Raw genomic sequence first — 13,362 nt, forward strand, 5'->3', positions numbered from 1 at the left:
CCTCCTATTGAGCTGGTGCTAATGTCAGCATTGTGGCAAAACAGAAACAGGAAGTTGTTTATTTCTCACACAGCTGTATGTAAGGTAACACCGCACAGGCAACAGTACAGCAAAAATATAGATGTTTTTTTTTTTTTTATTGCTTACAGGAAACCCAGCCCATCCATCTCAGCATCACATAATGGGGACTGGATTTCCATCAGCACTTCCTTCTACTGCAAGAAAAACAGCGACGGGATCATGGTGTGTGAGTGCCAATGTGCAGCAACATGAGACAGGAGGAAGGGGCTGCGTGCATTATGCGGTGGAGTAAACACAGAGGGAGACAGAGTGGAAGGCTGTGGGATGTGAAATTCATTCTCTCACCATGTTGACTTCTGACACCATGTCTATGCTCGCCACGTCTATGCTCATCCCGACTGCAACAGGGGCCCCTGCAAAACAAACAGCACAACAATGTATATACAGGCCTAACACCTTTTGCACCTGACCACAACACTGTAAATGGCGCCAAAAATGAAGAAGCCAAAATGAACGTGGGTAAATACCTCCAAAGTCTGGCCTCAGTCGGATGTCATATCCCTTCAGCAGTTTATCCACCGTCTCCTTTACAAACGACATGTTGCCCGGTTCATTGACGCTGAAATGACAAAAAAAAAAAAAAACACACATCACCTTGACTTGTGTATCAATCAGCTCCAATAACCTTGACTTCACTGGATCGCAAAAAAAAAAAAAAAACTCACCTTTTCGCGCAGCACACAATCGAACCGACAACCAGTGCGGAAAAGACGCGAAATTGACGAACCCTGTGCAAAGCAAACATCACCCTTTCCTGTTGTTTTTTTCCCCCCTTTCTTTTCTTTTCTTTACGTTGTTTACAAGAGCAACAACGGGCAAAAAAAAAAAAAGGAGCCCCCCTCCAAAAAATGTGGAGACAGTCGAGACGGTTCCGGACGCTCTTCAAAAATCAGAGTAAATCCATTGATTGCCCCAAAAAGGAAGAAAAGTCGACTGAGGAGGAGGAGGAGGAGGAGGAGGGGGGGGAGTCAGCAGTTTGCTTTGGATGGGGTCAGATGTGAGAGATGGGCTGACATCGTCTCCGCGGCATTGAATACTCGCTTTGCCGTCTCTTGACTGTGCAAGAGGCTCATACATTCAGGAGCTGAAGCGCATATTGATGAGGAGGGGTGCGCGGTGGATGCTGCTGCTGCTGCTGCTGCTGCTGGTGGTGGCGGTGAAAGCAGTCGGCTCGTTCAAAAAACGAGAGACAAGGCTTACCCACACACTGCAAAAAAAAAGATTCCCACCAGTAGCTGCGCTGTAGTCTGCACAATCCGGGTATTTAGTTATTTCTGAAGATGAAAATATCCGAACACATACAGTAAAGTGCCAAGTTTGGTTTCCGTCATTCACGCGCAAATTAACGTCATTTAAAACCTATAACTCTTTCTTAATAATAAACCTTTCAGTCCATTTTCTTTAAAGGTATTTAGTTCAAAACAAGCATCAAAATCAAATCACCCGAGCCCGAGAAAGAACACTTCGTCTGTATAATGTGAATCAAGTTGCCAAAAAAAGTACTACAATTCCCATAATGCATCTCGGTTGCACCTTAAATGGTAAAAGTGAAACTTCTTTCAAACTTCACCTTTGCTTTATTGCAAATAATCTTGGTTTCAGACTTGAATCCTTAAAGCAAGCTCTTAAATAACCCTGATGACATCAGCAGGGTTATTTGATGACATCACCAGGGTTATTTTGCAGCCATGCAGGGATGATGCCAGATTTTTTTTTCTCCCGGTGACTGATATGTTGGGGTGCTCTTGTACTTTTTTTCTCAGACAGGCTGCCCCTGAAATCTTTCCTGAGTTGCTCGTTCACACATGCACCTTAGAGCGGAAGGCTATCCCTGTGGGACGGGTGAAGGGGGGGGGGGGGGGGGGGGTCTAAGGAGGCTTGTTTGCGACAGTGGACTTCCTCATGTGAAAAAAAGTTCCTGGATCTTCCGCATCTTGCACCGGTCGCAGGATATGAAAATCACCACAACTTACCCGAAATTTCCTGAATACTTCCTGCCACCTTCTGGTATCATCTTACCCTGACTTTACATGGAAAGTCTACTCGGAAGCTGGCGGGAACTTTGAAAAATTCACCTCTTTGCGAGCTCTTTCAGGAGTTTTGTGCATGTGTGAAAGCACCATAATGGAAACCCGTCATTACACAGTACAGATGTGTGAACAGGCGACCTGATACTCATGCCAATTTGATCAGTGAAAACTTCAGTCCAGGTTGGAATTTTGTGTCTGTATTTTTTAACAAAACATTTATTTCAAAATAAAATGCACAATCATATCATCACTCTTTAAGGCTAATATAATTCTACAAATTATCACACTAAAAACCTATTTTACCACTAAATTTACCACTAAATTTGACACCCATTAACTTGTTCAAACTGACATTTTTTACAGTGCTCCTCACACCATCTGCACCAATCCCCCTTCCCATGTGCTTCCTGTAAAAATGGCGGGACCTGAATAATATCGAGGAGGCACAGGCTGCATTTATCAACCCCCGTTAATCGATGTTTGTGACTGATTAGCCTGTTAATGTCCTCTTATCGAAAATGTACAGCTCTAGCTATAAATTATTTCAGGATGGAAAACACATTGAAGTCATCCGGAATTCTAACTGATAATTGGGACCCCCCCCCCCTTCCCTCCATCCGCGCTCACAGCTGGAGAACCTCTTGGAAGAATGTGTGTGTGTGTGTTTGTGGTGTTGTGACATTTCCTACCTCGTGTCATAGATCGCGAACAACTTCTTGTTTCCGTCAACAGCATTCCTGAAAGAAAATAAAAAAGGGGGGGGGGTGTCAAATCATCGATTATGCATGATAGTTTACAACAAATGAAAACATAAAAAAAGGCGAGCTGATTACTCAATCAGTCTGTTTTTTTGATATTTCAGGCTTTGTTCAGGCATGTTATCACCAGATTCACTTCAAAAGGATTTTCGCTTTAAAATAAGATTTATTCTGAGCTGTTCTCTTTGTTGTGAGAGTTAATTGGTCAGATTGGGTCTGCAGTGCTTCTGTTTTGTTTTGTTTTTTTACTCCGGTTGTGTAGCCTGCAGGAAAGCAGGGGGACAAAACAGTGCGATGCCTTGAAAGGGAATCGATTTCCCATCGGAGAGCCCCCTCAACCCCCCCCCCCCCCCCCCACCCCACCACCACCACCACCTTCTCATCTGCAGACACTCATATATCTTTCCTTCTTTCTCCCGTTTTCTTTCATCAACACACTTGCGCACGCAGCCATCACTCTCGGCCGGAGGAGCTGTCCGCAGACGTGGTGCTGAAATCCGGCTCTTGAGGGGACTGACGTTTTTCCACATGTTTCCTGGTCCGCAGACTGCGTCTTCAGACGGATTAAAGGACGTGGAGGGATAACAAAAAATATATCTGCCTCTAATTAGAGTCTCCGAAACGTGGAACTCGGCTACCCTCTTATGGCAAGCGTCAGGATGATAATAACTTCTGCTTGATGCTTTATTCAAAGAAGTACACTGCTGTTTACGCGGTTATCTGAAAGCATGATTTCCCTTTTTTTTTTAATCAAGACACCTTTCCGTAAAAGAAGAAAATAAAGCAGCAACCAAAGCTACTTTTTCATGTTGTTGTAGGCTATATTTTAATTCAAGACAGCCAGTTAACAGCTTACCTTGATGGCATTGAAGGTCACCTGGAAAGCCTCATCCCACACAAACTTCAGCAAAACTACAGCTTTCACAATTTAGAAGAAGTGAGCTAAATTTTAAAGTTGCATTTAAGTGATTTTTTTTTTTTTATTGATAATTCGGTTTGAGCGAACAGGACATCTTCTGAATACTGACATTAAAAACATAAATAAGTAATAGGCTACTGCTAACTAACTCCACAGACCAAACATTCAGTCGAGCGCACAGCATGATGGTATTGAGGAACGATGCACGATTGGCCGTCTCAGAATGCCTTAGCTTATGCTACATAGAAATGCTAATTGTGCCAATGCTAAACATCTGAAGAAGCAATATGACTTTGATAATGGGACTATAGCCACCTAGCCTAGCTAGCCCAGCACTATTGTCAGACGTTTTGCTTAGGACCCGACCGATTATGGATTTTTTTGAGCCAATACCGAAATCAATATTGGGGAGAAAAGAAAATCTGATACCGATATATTCGGCCGATAACTCTCTTTATTTGGTTGATCCTCAAATGTATTATCAAGCACTTGTGAAAATATACATCATAAGGAAGAGAAGATGGTCACTCAACTTGGAAAGTAACTCACCACTTGACACTGTGGAGTGATAATGCTTAATATAATCCATATAGCGCCCTCTGCTGGTGACAGAGCGCTACTAGTTAAATGCAATGAAACTCAAAATGAAATGACTCCTGAATAAATCTCGTAATATCGGCACATCTGCGATTAAAATAGCCGCTGCAGATATTCACTGGATATGCGAATATCGGCTGAAATTATCGGCCGGCAGATAAATCGGTCGAGCTCGATGACAGTGACCCATCATGGAAAACAAAAATGAACTGAGATGAGATAAAACTTTGTCTGGCAACACGAGACAACAGTAAGTGTAAAGGTTAAATGGTCTGTGTTAGCAGCGGTGAAGAAGTTTGAAAAGTTAATGTTTAAGCCATTGGAAACATTCTAAAATCGCCTTAAATGCTTTAAATATCGCGGTGGCTGCCTGAGTTCACGTCACAGGGCAAGTCAGAAAGGTTTGGAGGCACTAGTGTCCTTTTTTTAATTTAGCAAATGGGGGTAAAAAAAAAAAAAAAAATCTGCCCCACTATCCCTCAATCCCAGTTGCACTGTCAGTGCGCCTCCTCCTCGCAACCCACCAATGGGAGACCCCCTATTATAAAAACAAAATGATTAGCCTCTGTTGCAGCACTTAAAAGTCTTTCGCACCAACAGTAGGTGGCGGGGTGAAAAAAAAATGTGGTGTGAATCTGGCTCGCGGGTAAGACCGGGGAGGCAGCTCGTGTGATGCTGCTGCTGTTGCGACACCAACAAGAGACGTGGTGCAGCAGGCACTAAAAGAGGAGGAAGGCGGTGTAGGTTTATAGGAGGAGAAGGACCAGACAGACTACTACAACACCGCCTGATGGGGAACCGTTAATCGAGAGTGAGAGTGTGTGAGAGAGAGAGAGAGAGAGAGAGAGAGAGAGAGAGAGCCAGCAGCGCAGAAGAAGGAGAAGGAGGGGACGTAACAAGACACGCTCGGGTATTAGGTGATTAGGTGATAGGACCCTTGGATCGTCCGGCTTCAACACTGCACACGGAGTCCACCAGCAAAACAAAAAAAAAGAAGAAACCTCGGTGGTGATGAATCAGCATTCAGGTAGCCCCCTTTCCCAACCCCTTATTTTGTAATTAGACAGCATGGGGAAAAAAATCGGAATGGGATCCAGCTTCTTTTTTTTTTTTTTTTTTTTTGGGTGAGTGGAGAAAAGGTGACGGTTGGAGGAGAGAAGTAGAGAAGGGGGGGGGGGGGGTGGCCCATATATGAATTGCAATGGGTTTGTGGAAGCTTTAACACAATGGGGCTCTGCAAAAAAAACTGGGCAGTTCTAGTGTGTGTGAGGACTTGGTGGGTTGAATGTCTCGGGTGTTAAAGAGTGGGAGCATGCAGCCTCATTGAGCAGAGATTGCCTTGCTGTTAAATGAAGTGATTCCTGTAATGGTCTGCCTCTGCATGCAGCAGGGTGAAGAGTTTCTTTTGTGTCTCATTAAGGTACCTTTGTCACCTTTTTTTTTTTTCTGCGTTAGAGGACGGATGCCAACAGTTTTTAAAGTGTGCTATTTTCTTTTTCTGATTTGTCTCTTTTTTTGTGTGTGTGACAACAAAGTGAGCCGGACGTCAATCATGGCAAGACTCGCCTTCCCCGTCCTGCTCCTGCTTGGATTCCAAAAGAGGTAAACAAACAGAATGTGATGTTTTTTTTAAAAGTGTTGAAGTGTCTTGCTCAAAAGATCAAAAGTTACATTTTCTGTTCCAAAGTTTCATCAGACATTTGATAGATATTCAGTAAGATATGTCTGCTGCTCTGCTCTGGGAGGTCGATCACTTATCTCCGCTGCACTCTGCTACAGCACCGCCTGAGTGGATGTCCTGTAAGTGAAAAAAAATAAAAATCTTTGGCATTGCTCGTCAATAAATCAGTGGGATAGTCCACTCTCATCTCAGGAGTAGATCAACATCTAGCGGCGACTCTAGAGTCTGATGGGCCGCCCTCCCATTAGCGGTCTAGCAAGGGGCAATGAGAGTGAATGCTGTCAAGATGGGGCTCCACATTTCCGACTGTCCTTGCAAAAATTTGCACATCTTTTGGTCGCTGCTGTGGTTCAAAGTTTGACAGCCCTCTGAAGGCCCCCTTACTGGTCTGGGGCCCCAAGCAATGGCAATAATTCCCCTCTTAATTCCTTTTGCATGAACACAGTGTTCTTTGTTTTTGTTTTTTTAAGTCCTTAACATGAAAGGCTAATTCATCAAAATCATGTTTTGGCATCCTGCAGTAAAATAACAGCTCTTAACTCTTGGTTTCCATTTCTCTCCTCCAGTAGGTTCTGCCTGGCCTTGGATGCGGCGGCCAACGACAGCACCGTTTTCACCCGGATCCTGGATGGGCTGCTGGACAATTACGACTACAGGCTCCGCCCAGGGCTTGGAGGTGTGCAAGGGGGACGGTTTAATTTGTCATTTGGACTTTGCAATTAGAAAAATCTTCAGATTGGCTGTAGTCTGTAGGGAGCGGGGAGAGGGGGGGGGGGGGGGGGGGGGGGGGGTGTTAGGGAACTGAAGGGTCGCCGGTTTAAATCCAGGTACAGATTAATGAATGAGCTGGTGAGTTGCTAGTTTCTAAGCACTGCAGAATGCCAATGGAATCCCCAACGCTTGGTTCCACTCTGTGTATGTAGCATGTCTCTAAAACTGAGAGAAAAAAAGTCCAAAAGTGCGTCCTTAAACTTTCAAAATGAAGGCATCTCTTCATGCTGACATCACAAATGCCATATACAAGCCTCCTAGCATTCCAACTTAATTTACCAACCTGGACTCCCTGCTTCCCGCTGTGATCTCACACTCCAGCTCATTGGGGATATAATGGTAGACGTGCAGATACAGGGGCTGAAGTCAACTCCCCTGCCAGCTCAGGTGGAGGCACCCATGTTGTCAAGATGCTTTGTTGCAATGGCAGCGAGCGTCAATCAATGAAGCCCGTCTTTAAACACGGACTGATTGCAGTGTGCTGTGATGCTCTTTATTCACGCTCCTCACCGTGGCAACAGGAGACGACCTTGAGGAGCCATCAAAGTGAATTCAAAAAAGGTGGATGTTGTCTCTTTTCTGAGAGGCAGCTGAAAGGAAAAGCGTTTCACATTTGGTTTTTCACTGATTACCTCGTCGCATTTGCAGCAGAACACCCGTCACTTGGTTTCACGCGTACATGTAGTGCTCGTTCCATCATAGGAAGAAACCAGGCTTTTTTTTTTCATGCCGAATGCATGATGTGTCATGGCAAAAAGCCTGCTCTCGCATCCTGGTAACGGTTGCTACCCTTGACAAGAGGGCCTATAAATACATGCCAGAGACACATTCAGGGCCATCATTGAGCATTCAACAAAAGGGGCCCAGCCAATCCCAACTCTCCAAGACCAAATGGAAATGCATAGAGATGGATTTTGGGCTTTGCTAGTACACACGGCATGAATAATATGTCACCTCATCTCAGAGGGAAGCATTGTAAGAGAAACCGTAGGATTGTGGATTTGTCTCAATACGAGGATTTTTTTTTAAATTGACCAAACCGTCAATTTAAGACGTTGGATAGGATTTGTTTTGGCCCACATTCCTCACAAACCTTTTGCAGATTTTATCCACGAAATGATTCATTTTGAAAACAATCGTCGGTTGAATCAAATGTCATTTTATTTGAGACTAAGCCAAGCGGCAACGTCCGTCGTTGACAAATTAGGGCAATCACGGGAGTGCAACAAAAAAAAACTGCAGTTCCTTGAATGTCCACTTGAGGCTGGCTCCAAAAAGACCCAAAGCGAGTCACTTTCACACCCCGTAAAAGCATGTTTTTACCGCCACGTCGTTCTCATCACACTGTGAAAGTTAGTTCGAGACATCATTTCCAATTTGGCGAGCGCCATCGATGGTCTTCAAAAGTCTACTTCAGAAACCAATGGGTGACATCACTGGGACGATACGTCCATGTAAACACAGTCTATTGTCTTTACTGGTATTTCTAATGTTGGAGAAAGAGGAAGACACCGGCTCATATCTAAACCCTGATTTTTTTTTTCTCCCAACAGAAAATGTCACCGAGATCAAGACGAATATTTTTGTGACCAGCTTTGGGCCGGTATCCGACACAGAGATGGTGAGTTCACCTTCAGCAAACACCAACGATACACTAACAGAGAGATTTGTCCCTGGAAGCCCACTCAGGACCTGAATCTGTATTTAAGTGCAAATGAGACAAAACTGATGGGGATGACTTTTTACAATTTAATGGAAGGCAGCTCTTAAGGAATCCATTTCCTCATTATGCTGAAGGTTCCACCTGGGTAGTCAAATACATTAACTCTCCTCTATCATTAAATATTCTTCCATGTACCTGGCGCTCTCTGACGAAGCTGTGATCAAAACTTGCCACTTTCCTGTAATTGACTCGGAAAAAGCTCTTACATACGGAAGATGATTAGGGCCACTGGAAAAAAAATGTTTTGGTTTCTGACTTTTCTTTTAGGATTCTGACTTTAATCTCAGAATTCTGCAAAGAAAGTCTGAATTCAATTCTGGCTCCGAAAAATCTCTTACACACGGAAGATGATTAGGGCCACTTCTTGGAATTCTGAGATTAAAGTCAGAATTTAAAACAAAGTCAGAACAATCTTTTATTTTTTTTTCCAGTGGCCCTAATCCTCTTCCGTACTTACAGGAGCGCTTGATCGATTCATTAAATCATTTTAAATCTGTGTTAAAAGAGACATTACTCTGTGAACATGTGCTCCTGGTTCATTGTGGTTCATTTCCACCTTGAAGGGTAATCTATATTTCAAAAAACAAGTTCGTTCATGACACATTTTTTCACCGCAATATTTGTTCCCAATATTTAAATACTAAGTGGATATATATGAAGGCTAAGAGCTCAAATATACTCGCTTTTGAACCATGTGTAGACAACCTGCTACGTAAATGTTTACATACTTGCCTATGTACAACATGTATTACCAGAGGATTCCTCTAGAGGGAGCACCACGTTAATCAAACACCGAAGTAGAGATGTAGTAGCGATCTCGATCTGTTAACTTTTATTCTAAACTTTCGGCCACTGTTGTAGCGGCTTCCTGGTGTCTTCGATGTTGCCATTTCCGGTCTCATCACCATGACAACTCTACACTGCCCCTAGAGGTTATATGCATATTGCATCTTACCCATTTCTGAGGACGTGCACAAGCAACGCTCCAAACCAACGCAGGGTAGGCCAGGATAAATAAATTAGATTTTCTTTTCAGAATCGATTGTAAAAGTATCTTCATCTTGTATGTCAAGAAATTAAATTAGTGTCAAAACGGATTCCAGAATCAGGAAGCGAGAGCTCGCTGTGATGACACTTATGAGTGGAATAGATGTTAATCTCCTTCAAACGTAGTCAACCAAAGCATCTCTTAAAAATGCAGATCTTTTGCCTTTAGCATCCTTTTAGCATCTTTTGTGATGACGTGATCACAGAGGAGACGGATTGGTAAACATTGAATAGCTTAGAAGTTCAAATGTTTTATTCTCACTAATATTTGAGGTTCTGCCTTTTCCACTGAAAGGATATTCCATGTACTTTTTGGTCTCAGGAATACACCATAGACGTGTTCTTCCGTCAGAGCTGGAAGGACGAGCGGCTGTGCTTCAAAGGGCCGATGGAGATGCTGCCGCTGAACAACCTGCTGGCGAGCAAAATCTGGACCCCGGACACCTTCTTCCTCAACGGCAAGAAGTCGATAGCTCACAACATGACGACGCCCAACAAGCTGCTGAGGCTGCAGGACGACGGCACGTTGCTTTACACCATGAGGTAATTTTTGTGACAAATTATTGACGCAGAGTTCATGAACTTCGGGGTCAATGGTTCGCTTCTTACAAGCCGAATATTTGGTGATTCAGTCCCTGTCATTCAGAAGACGTTTCAAGGGCACAGTGTTTCAATGAGAGGCTAAAATATTTGACTGACCTCAAGTTCCAATGTGAGGTTAAGGAAAGTGCAGAGATGACAGGGCTGACACATGATACACTCCACAGCTCTGAAGTCTTCATGCGACTCAGATTGAAGGAAAACAGTGCCACCCGGTGGCTCATCAGAGGCACTTGATTTTCCACATGACAGAAAAAGCAAACTCAAGAGCAAACATTTATATTTAATTTAATGTTTAATTGATTTCCTTTAAGTTTGAATTTTTGAATTTAAACCCAATTTAAGATGCTTTTTATGAGATATGTGTGTGTCTCTTTAAGTGTAGGGTTTTTTAGAAAAAAAAAGAAAAAAAAAAGACTACAGAGGGAGATCATCTATTATGAAAAGCAGCCTCGCTGTGAACTATACATTTGGCAGGGATGGTCGTGGTAAATTAGAAATTAAGAGGAAAAAACAAGGCCGGCAACCAGATGGTGACCATTAAGAAAAAAAAAAAAACTTCTAGTGAATAATACAAAATTGTAGGAAATATCTACAAATACTTTGAAAAGAGATTGTTTCTCTGCCAGGATTTTTTTTAGTGCAAAGGCAGTGTAACCACCAGGAATCAGTGTGACCTTTGGATCAGAGAATTACAATAATGCTGTGCTTATCCTCAGGAGTTACTGTAGCTTGCAGGACTTAAGAGTGACTGTATCACGGATGAGAGCACTCTATCTGATACCAATGCCACCCACAGGAAAAAAAAAAAAAAAAAACACTGGACGGAGGACAGATTATCCATATGCAACCACACTGACGCGCATACATATCCGAAGAAAGAAGTGTTTATTTATAGTCCCCCCTTCTTTGTCACATGCACCCGACGCACACATTGAACACACATCACATGTGCACAAACCAGTTGTGACACTCAACTTTGACCTCAAGCCTTCAAGCCGAGAAGGGATTGTGTGTGTAACGTATATGTAATTTTTTATGGAAATCCACGCCTACATGTATTTATATTTTTTTTAAAAAGCTGCGCACATGTGAGTAAGGAAGAGAGATTGTGCTTCCTATAATCTCAAAAAATGGCATCGGATTGACTGCCAGTCGAGTTTCAAAGAAGCAGCAGATTGTTGGTGTACTCTGAGTTTAACTGCAGGATGCACTGATTTAAATTTCTTTTGCACACAAACACAGGGCTTTCTGGGTAATATATCTTTCTTTTTCCCGGTCAAACCCTCTGTGTTTTTGGTGATATTTGCTTGGTTGAGGATCACACAATCCACTCCTGCAGAATAACAATATCCGTTTTGGGGTCGCGGCGGGGCTGGAGCCGGTCCCAGCTGTCATTGGGCGAGAAGCTGGGTTTACACACTGGACTGGCTAATCAATCACAGGTCTGACATATAGAGACAGACAACCAGCCACACTCACATTTTAAAAGTCGGCAATTGACCTAACAAGCATGTCTATGGACTAATCAAAAACGCTGATAAAGGGGCGTCGGATAGCCTAGCGATTAATTTGCGTGCACCATGAATGGAAGCTGTAGTCGTCGCAATTTGGGTCCAATCGGACCTCGGCCCTTTTACTGCATGTCATCCCCCCCCTTCTCTCTTCTCCCAACATGTCCTGTCTCTCTTCAGCTGTCATATCTAATGAAGGGTGTATCTTTTAAAAAAATTCTGTACAAACAAATAGCATTATGTAAAAATTAGTTCCCCAAATCTACTTCCAAGATGAGGAAAACGTATCTCGTGTTCTTACTCATGGTGGCATTGCTGGTGTAAGTGCCCTGGTACAACCAAGAGATCTTTCACTCCCAGCTCAAAGTCCAATAAATGAGCTCCAAATCAGACTTCCTTGTGACTTTGATCCCAGTGGGAAAATAATTTAACATATTTGCTTCCACATGAGACCCCAGCTTTGTGCACTTGTGTGAACTTGTGTTTCATGTGGCAGACCTCTGAAACAAGGGCATAACTGTCTGAAGTCACACAGATACATGCAATCAAAACATCCTTCAACACGGCCAATGTATGACCATTTACACTGAAATCCATCCATCCGTCATCTATACTGATTTTTTCTCATTTGGGGTCGCGGATGACTGGAGACGATCCCAGCTGTCATTGGGCAAGAGGTCGGGGTTACACCCTTAACTGGTCGCCAATCAATCACAGGGCTGACATATAGAGACAGACAGCCAGCCATACTCACACTTTAAGAGTCGCCAATTAATCTAACAAGCATGTCTCTGGACTGTGGGAGAACTGGGAGCCTGGAGAACTCCACACAGAAACTCTTCAAAATCTGTCCAAACCTCGTTTCCATGTTTCCATACATCTAATGCATGCACATCCTCACACATGCATCACAAATACCACTCATAAAACATGTACAGTACACCACAGTAAGCAGAGGTAATGTAAGTGCATATTACAAACATTACATCCTCTTCCACCCACATGAAGGAAGGCTTCTCTCGCCTCTCTCCCACAGCTAAATGTGACGGCCTCATTTGGAAACCATTACCCACGAGGAAGAGCAGTTGGTTTTATCGAATGGAATTTTCTCGGGCGTTTGTCTTCATGGATAATTCACAACCCCTTTGCAAGTTTAATCCACATGAGTTCTATGGCGATGCTACTACCTGTCATGCTGTAGCTGTGTAGCTGAGAGCTTTGCAACAAATACGTCTTCCTCAGCTGGTTGAAGTGTCAATGCTTCCATTGGTTGATTGCATCTCACACCATTAACACTAGATAGACACAATAGAGATGCTGCAGTAGGTGGGCAGTTTGAAAGTCCGCCCCCATTCAATCTTATTTCCTTGTGATTTAAAAACACCAAACTTGTTGTTTTTTCACACCTTGGATTATTTTATATATATATATATATATATATATATATATATATATATATATAAAACCCTAACTCCTTTGAGGCAGATTGCGTGTGATACAAGCGATCAAAAAAAAAAAAAAAAAAAAAAAGTGCTTGTTAGTGTGAGAAGACAGATGGTGCGGCGTGGCTGTGCGGTGGCTAATACGGCATTAAGCCCCCCCTGGACTCAAGAACCCGTTTTCTGTTTTGTTGTGTCGTCC

General features: G+C 43.1%; 2 protein-coding genes across 7 annotated transcripts in view; one reads left to right on the top strand and one right to left on the bottom strand.

The window, feature by feature from the left end:
• LOC109984122 (gamma-aminobutyric acid receptor subunit beta-3) overlaps window positions 1–13,362 on the bottom strand; it is a 71,875-nt gene that overhangs the window by 43,188 nt on the left and 15,325 nt on the right. For 3 of the 5 annotated variants that reach the window (XM_065951831.1, XM_065951830.1, XM_065951832.1), the window contains exons 2-4: window positions 2,801–2,848; window positions 549–640; window positions 367–434 (exon numbers count right to left, since the gene is read on the bottom strand). In XM_065951831.1, the coding sequence (XP_065807903.1) occupies window positions 367–434; window positions 549–640; window positions 2,801–2,848 (208 nt within the window). Of the gene's footprint in view, window positions 1–366; window positions 435–548; window positions 641–746; window positions 1,260–2,800; window positions 2,849–13,362 lie in introns of those variants that run through there. The other 2 variants (XM_020634144.2, XM_020634143.2) reach the window with 2 other exon arrangements.
• The window catches only part of LOC109984112 (gamma-aminobutyric acid receptor subunit alpha-5), a 32,259-nt gene continuing 23,847 nt past the window's right edge, over window positions 4,951–13,362 (top strand). The window contains exons 1-5 of one of the 2 annotated variants that reach the window (XM_065951833.1): window positions 4,951–5,412; window positions 5,921–5,987; window positions 6,636–6,742; window positions 8,391–8,458; window positions 9,930–10,150. In XM_065951833.1, the coding sequence (XP_065807905.1) occupies window positions 5,397–5,412; window positions 5,921–5,987; window positions 6,636–6,742; window positions 8,391–8,458; window positions 9,930–10,150 (479 nt within the window). In that variant the 5' untranslated portion in view covers window positions 4,951–5,396. Of the gene's footprint in view, window positions 5,413–5,920; window positions 5,988–6,632; window positions 6,743–8,390; window positions 8,459–9,929; window positions 10,151–13,362 lie in introns of both variants that reach the window. The other variant, XM_020634129.2, reaches the window with a different exon arrangement.

The sequence above is a fragment of the Labrus bergylta genome, chromosome 24 (genome assembly GCF_963930695.1).
Source record: "Labrus bergylta chromosome 24, fLabBer1.1, whole genome shotgun sequence".
Taxonomy (NCBI): domain Eukaryota; kingdom Metazoa; phylum Chordata; class Actinopteri; order Labriformes; family Labridae; genus Labrus; species Labrus bergylta.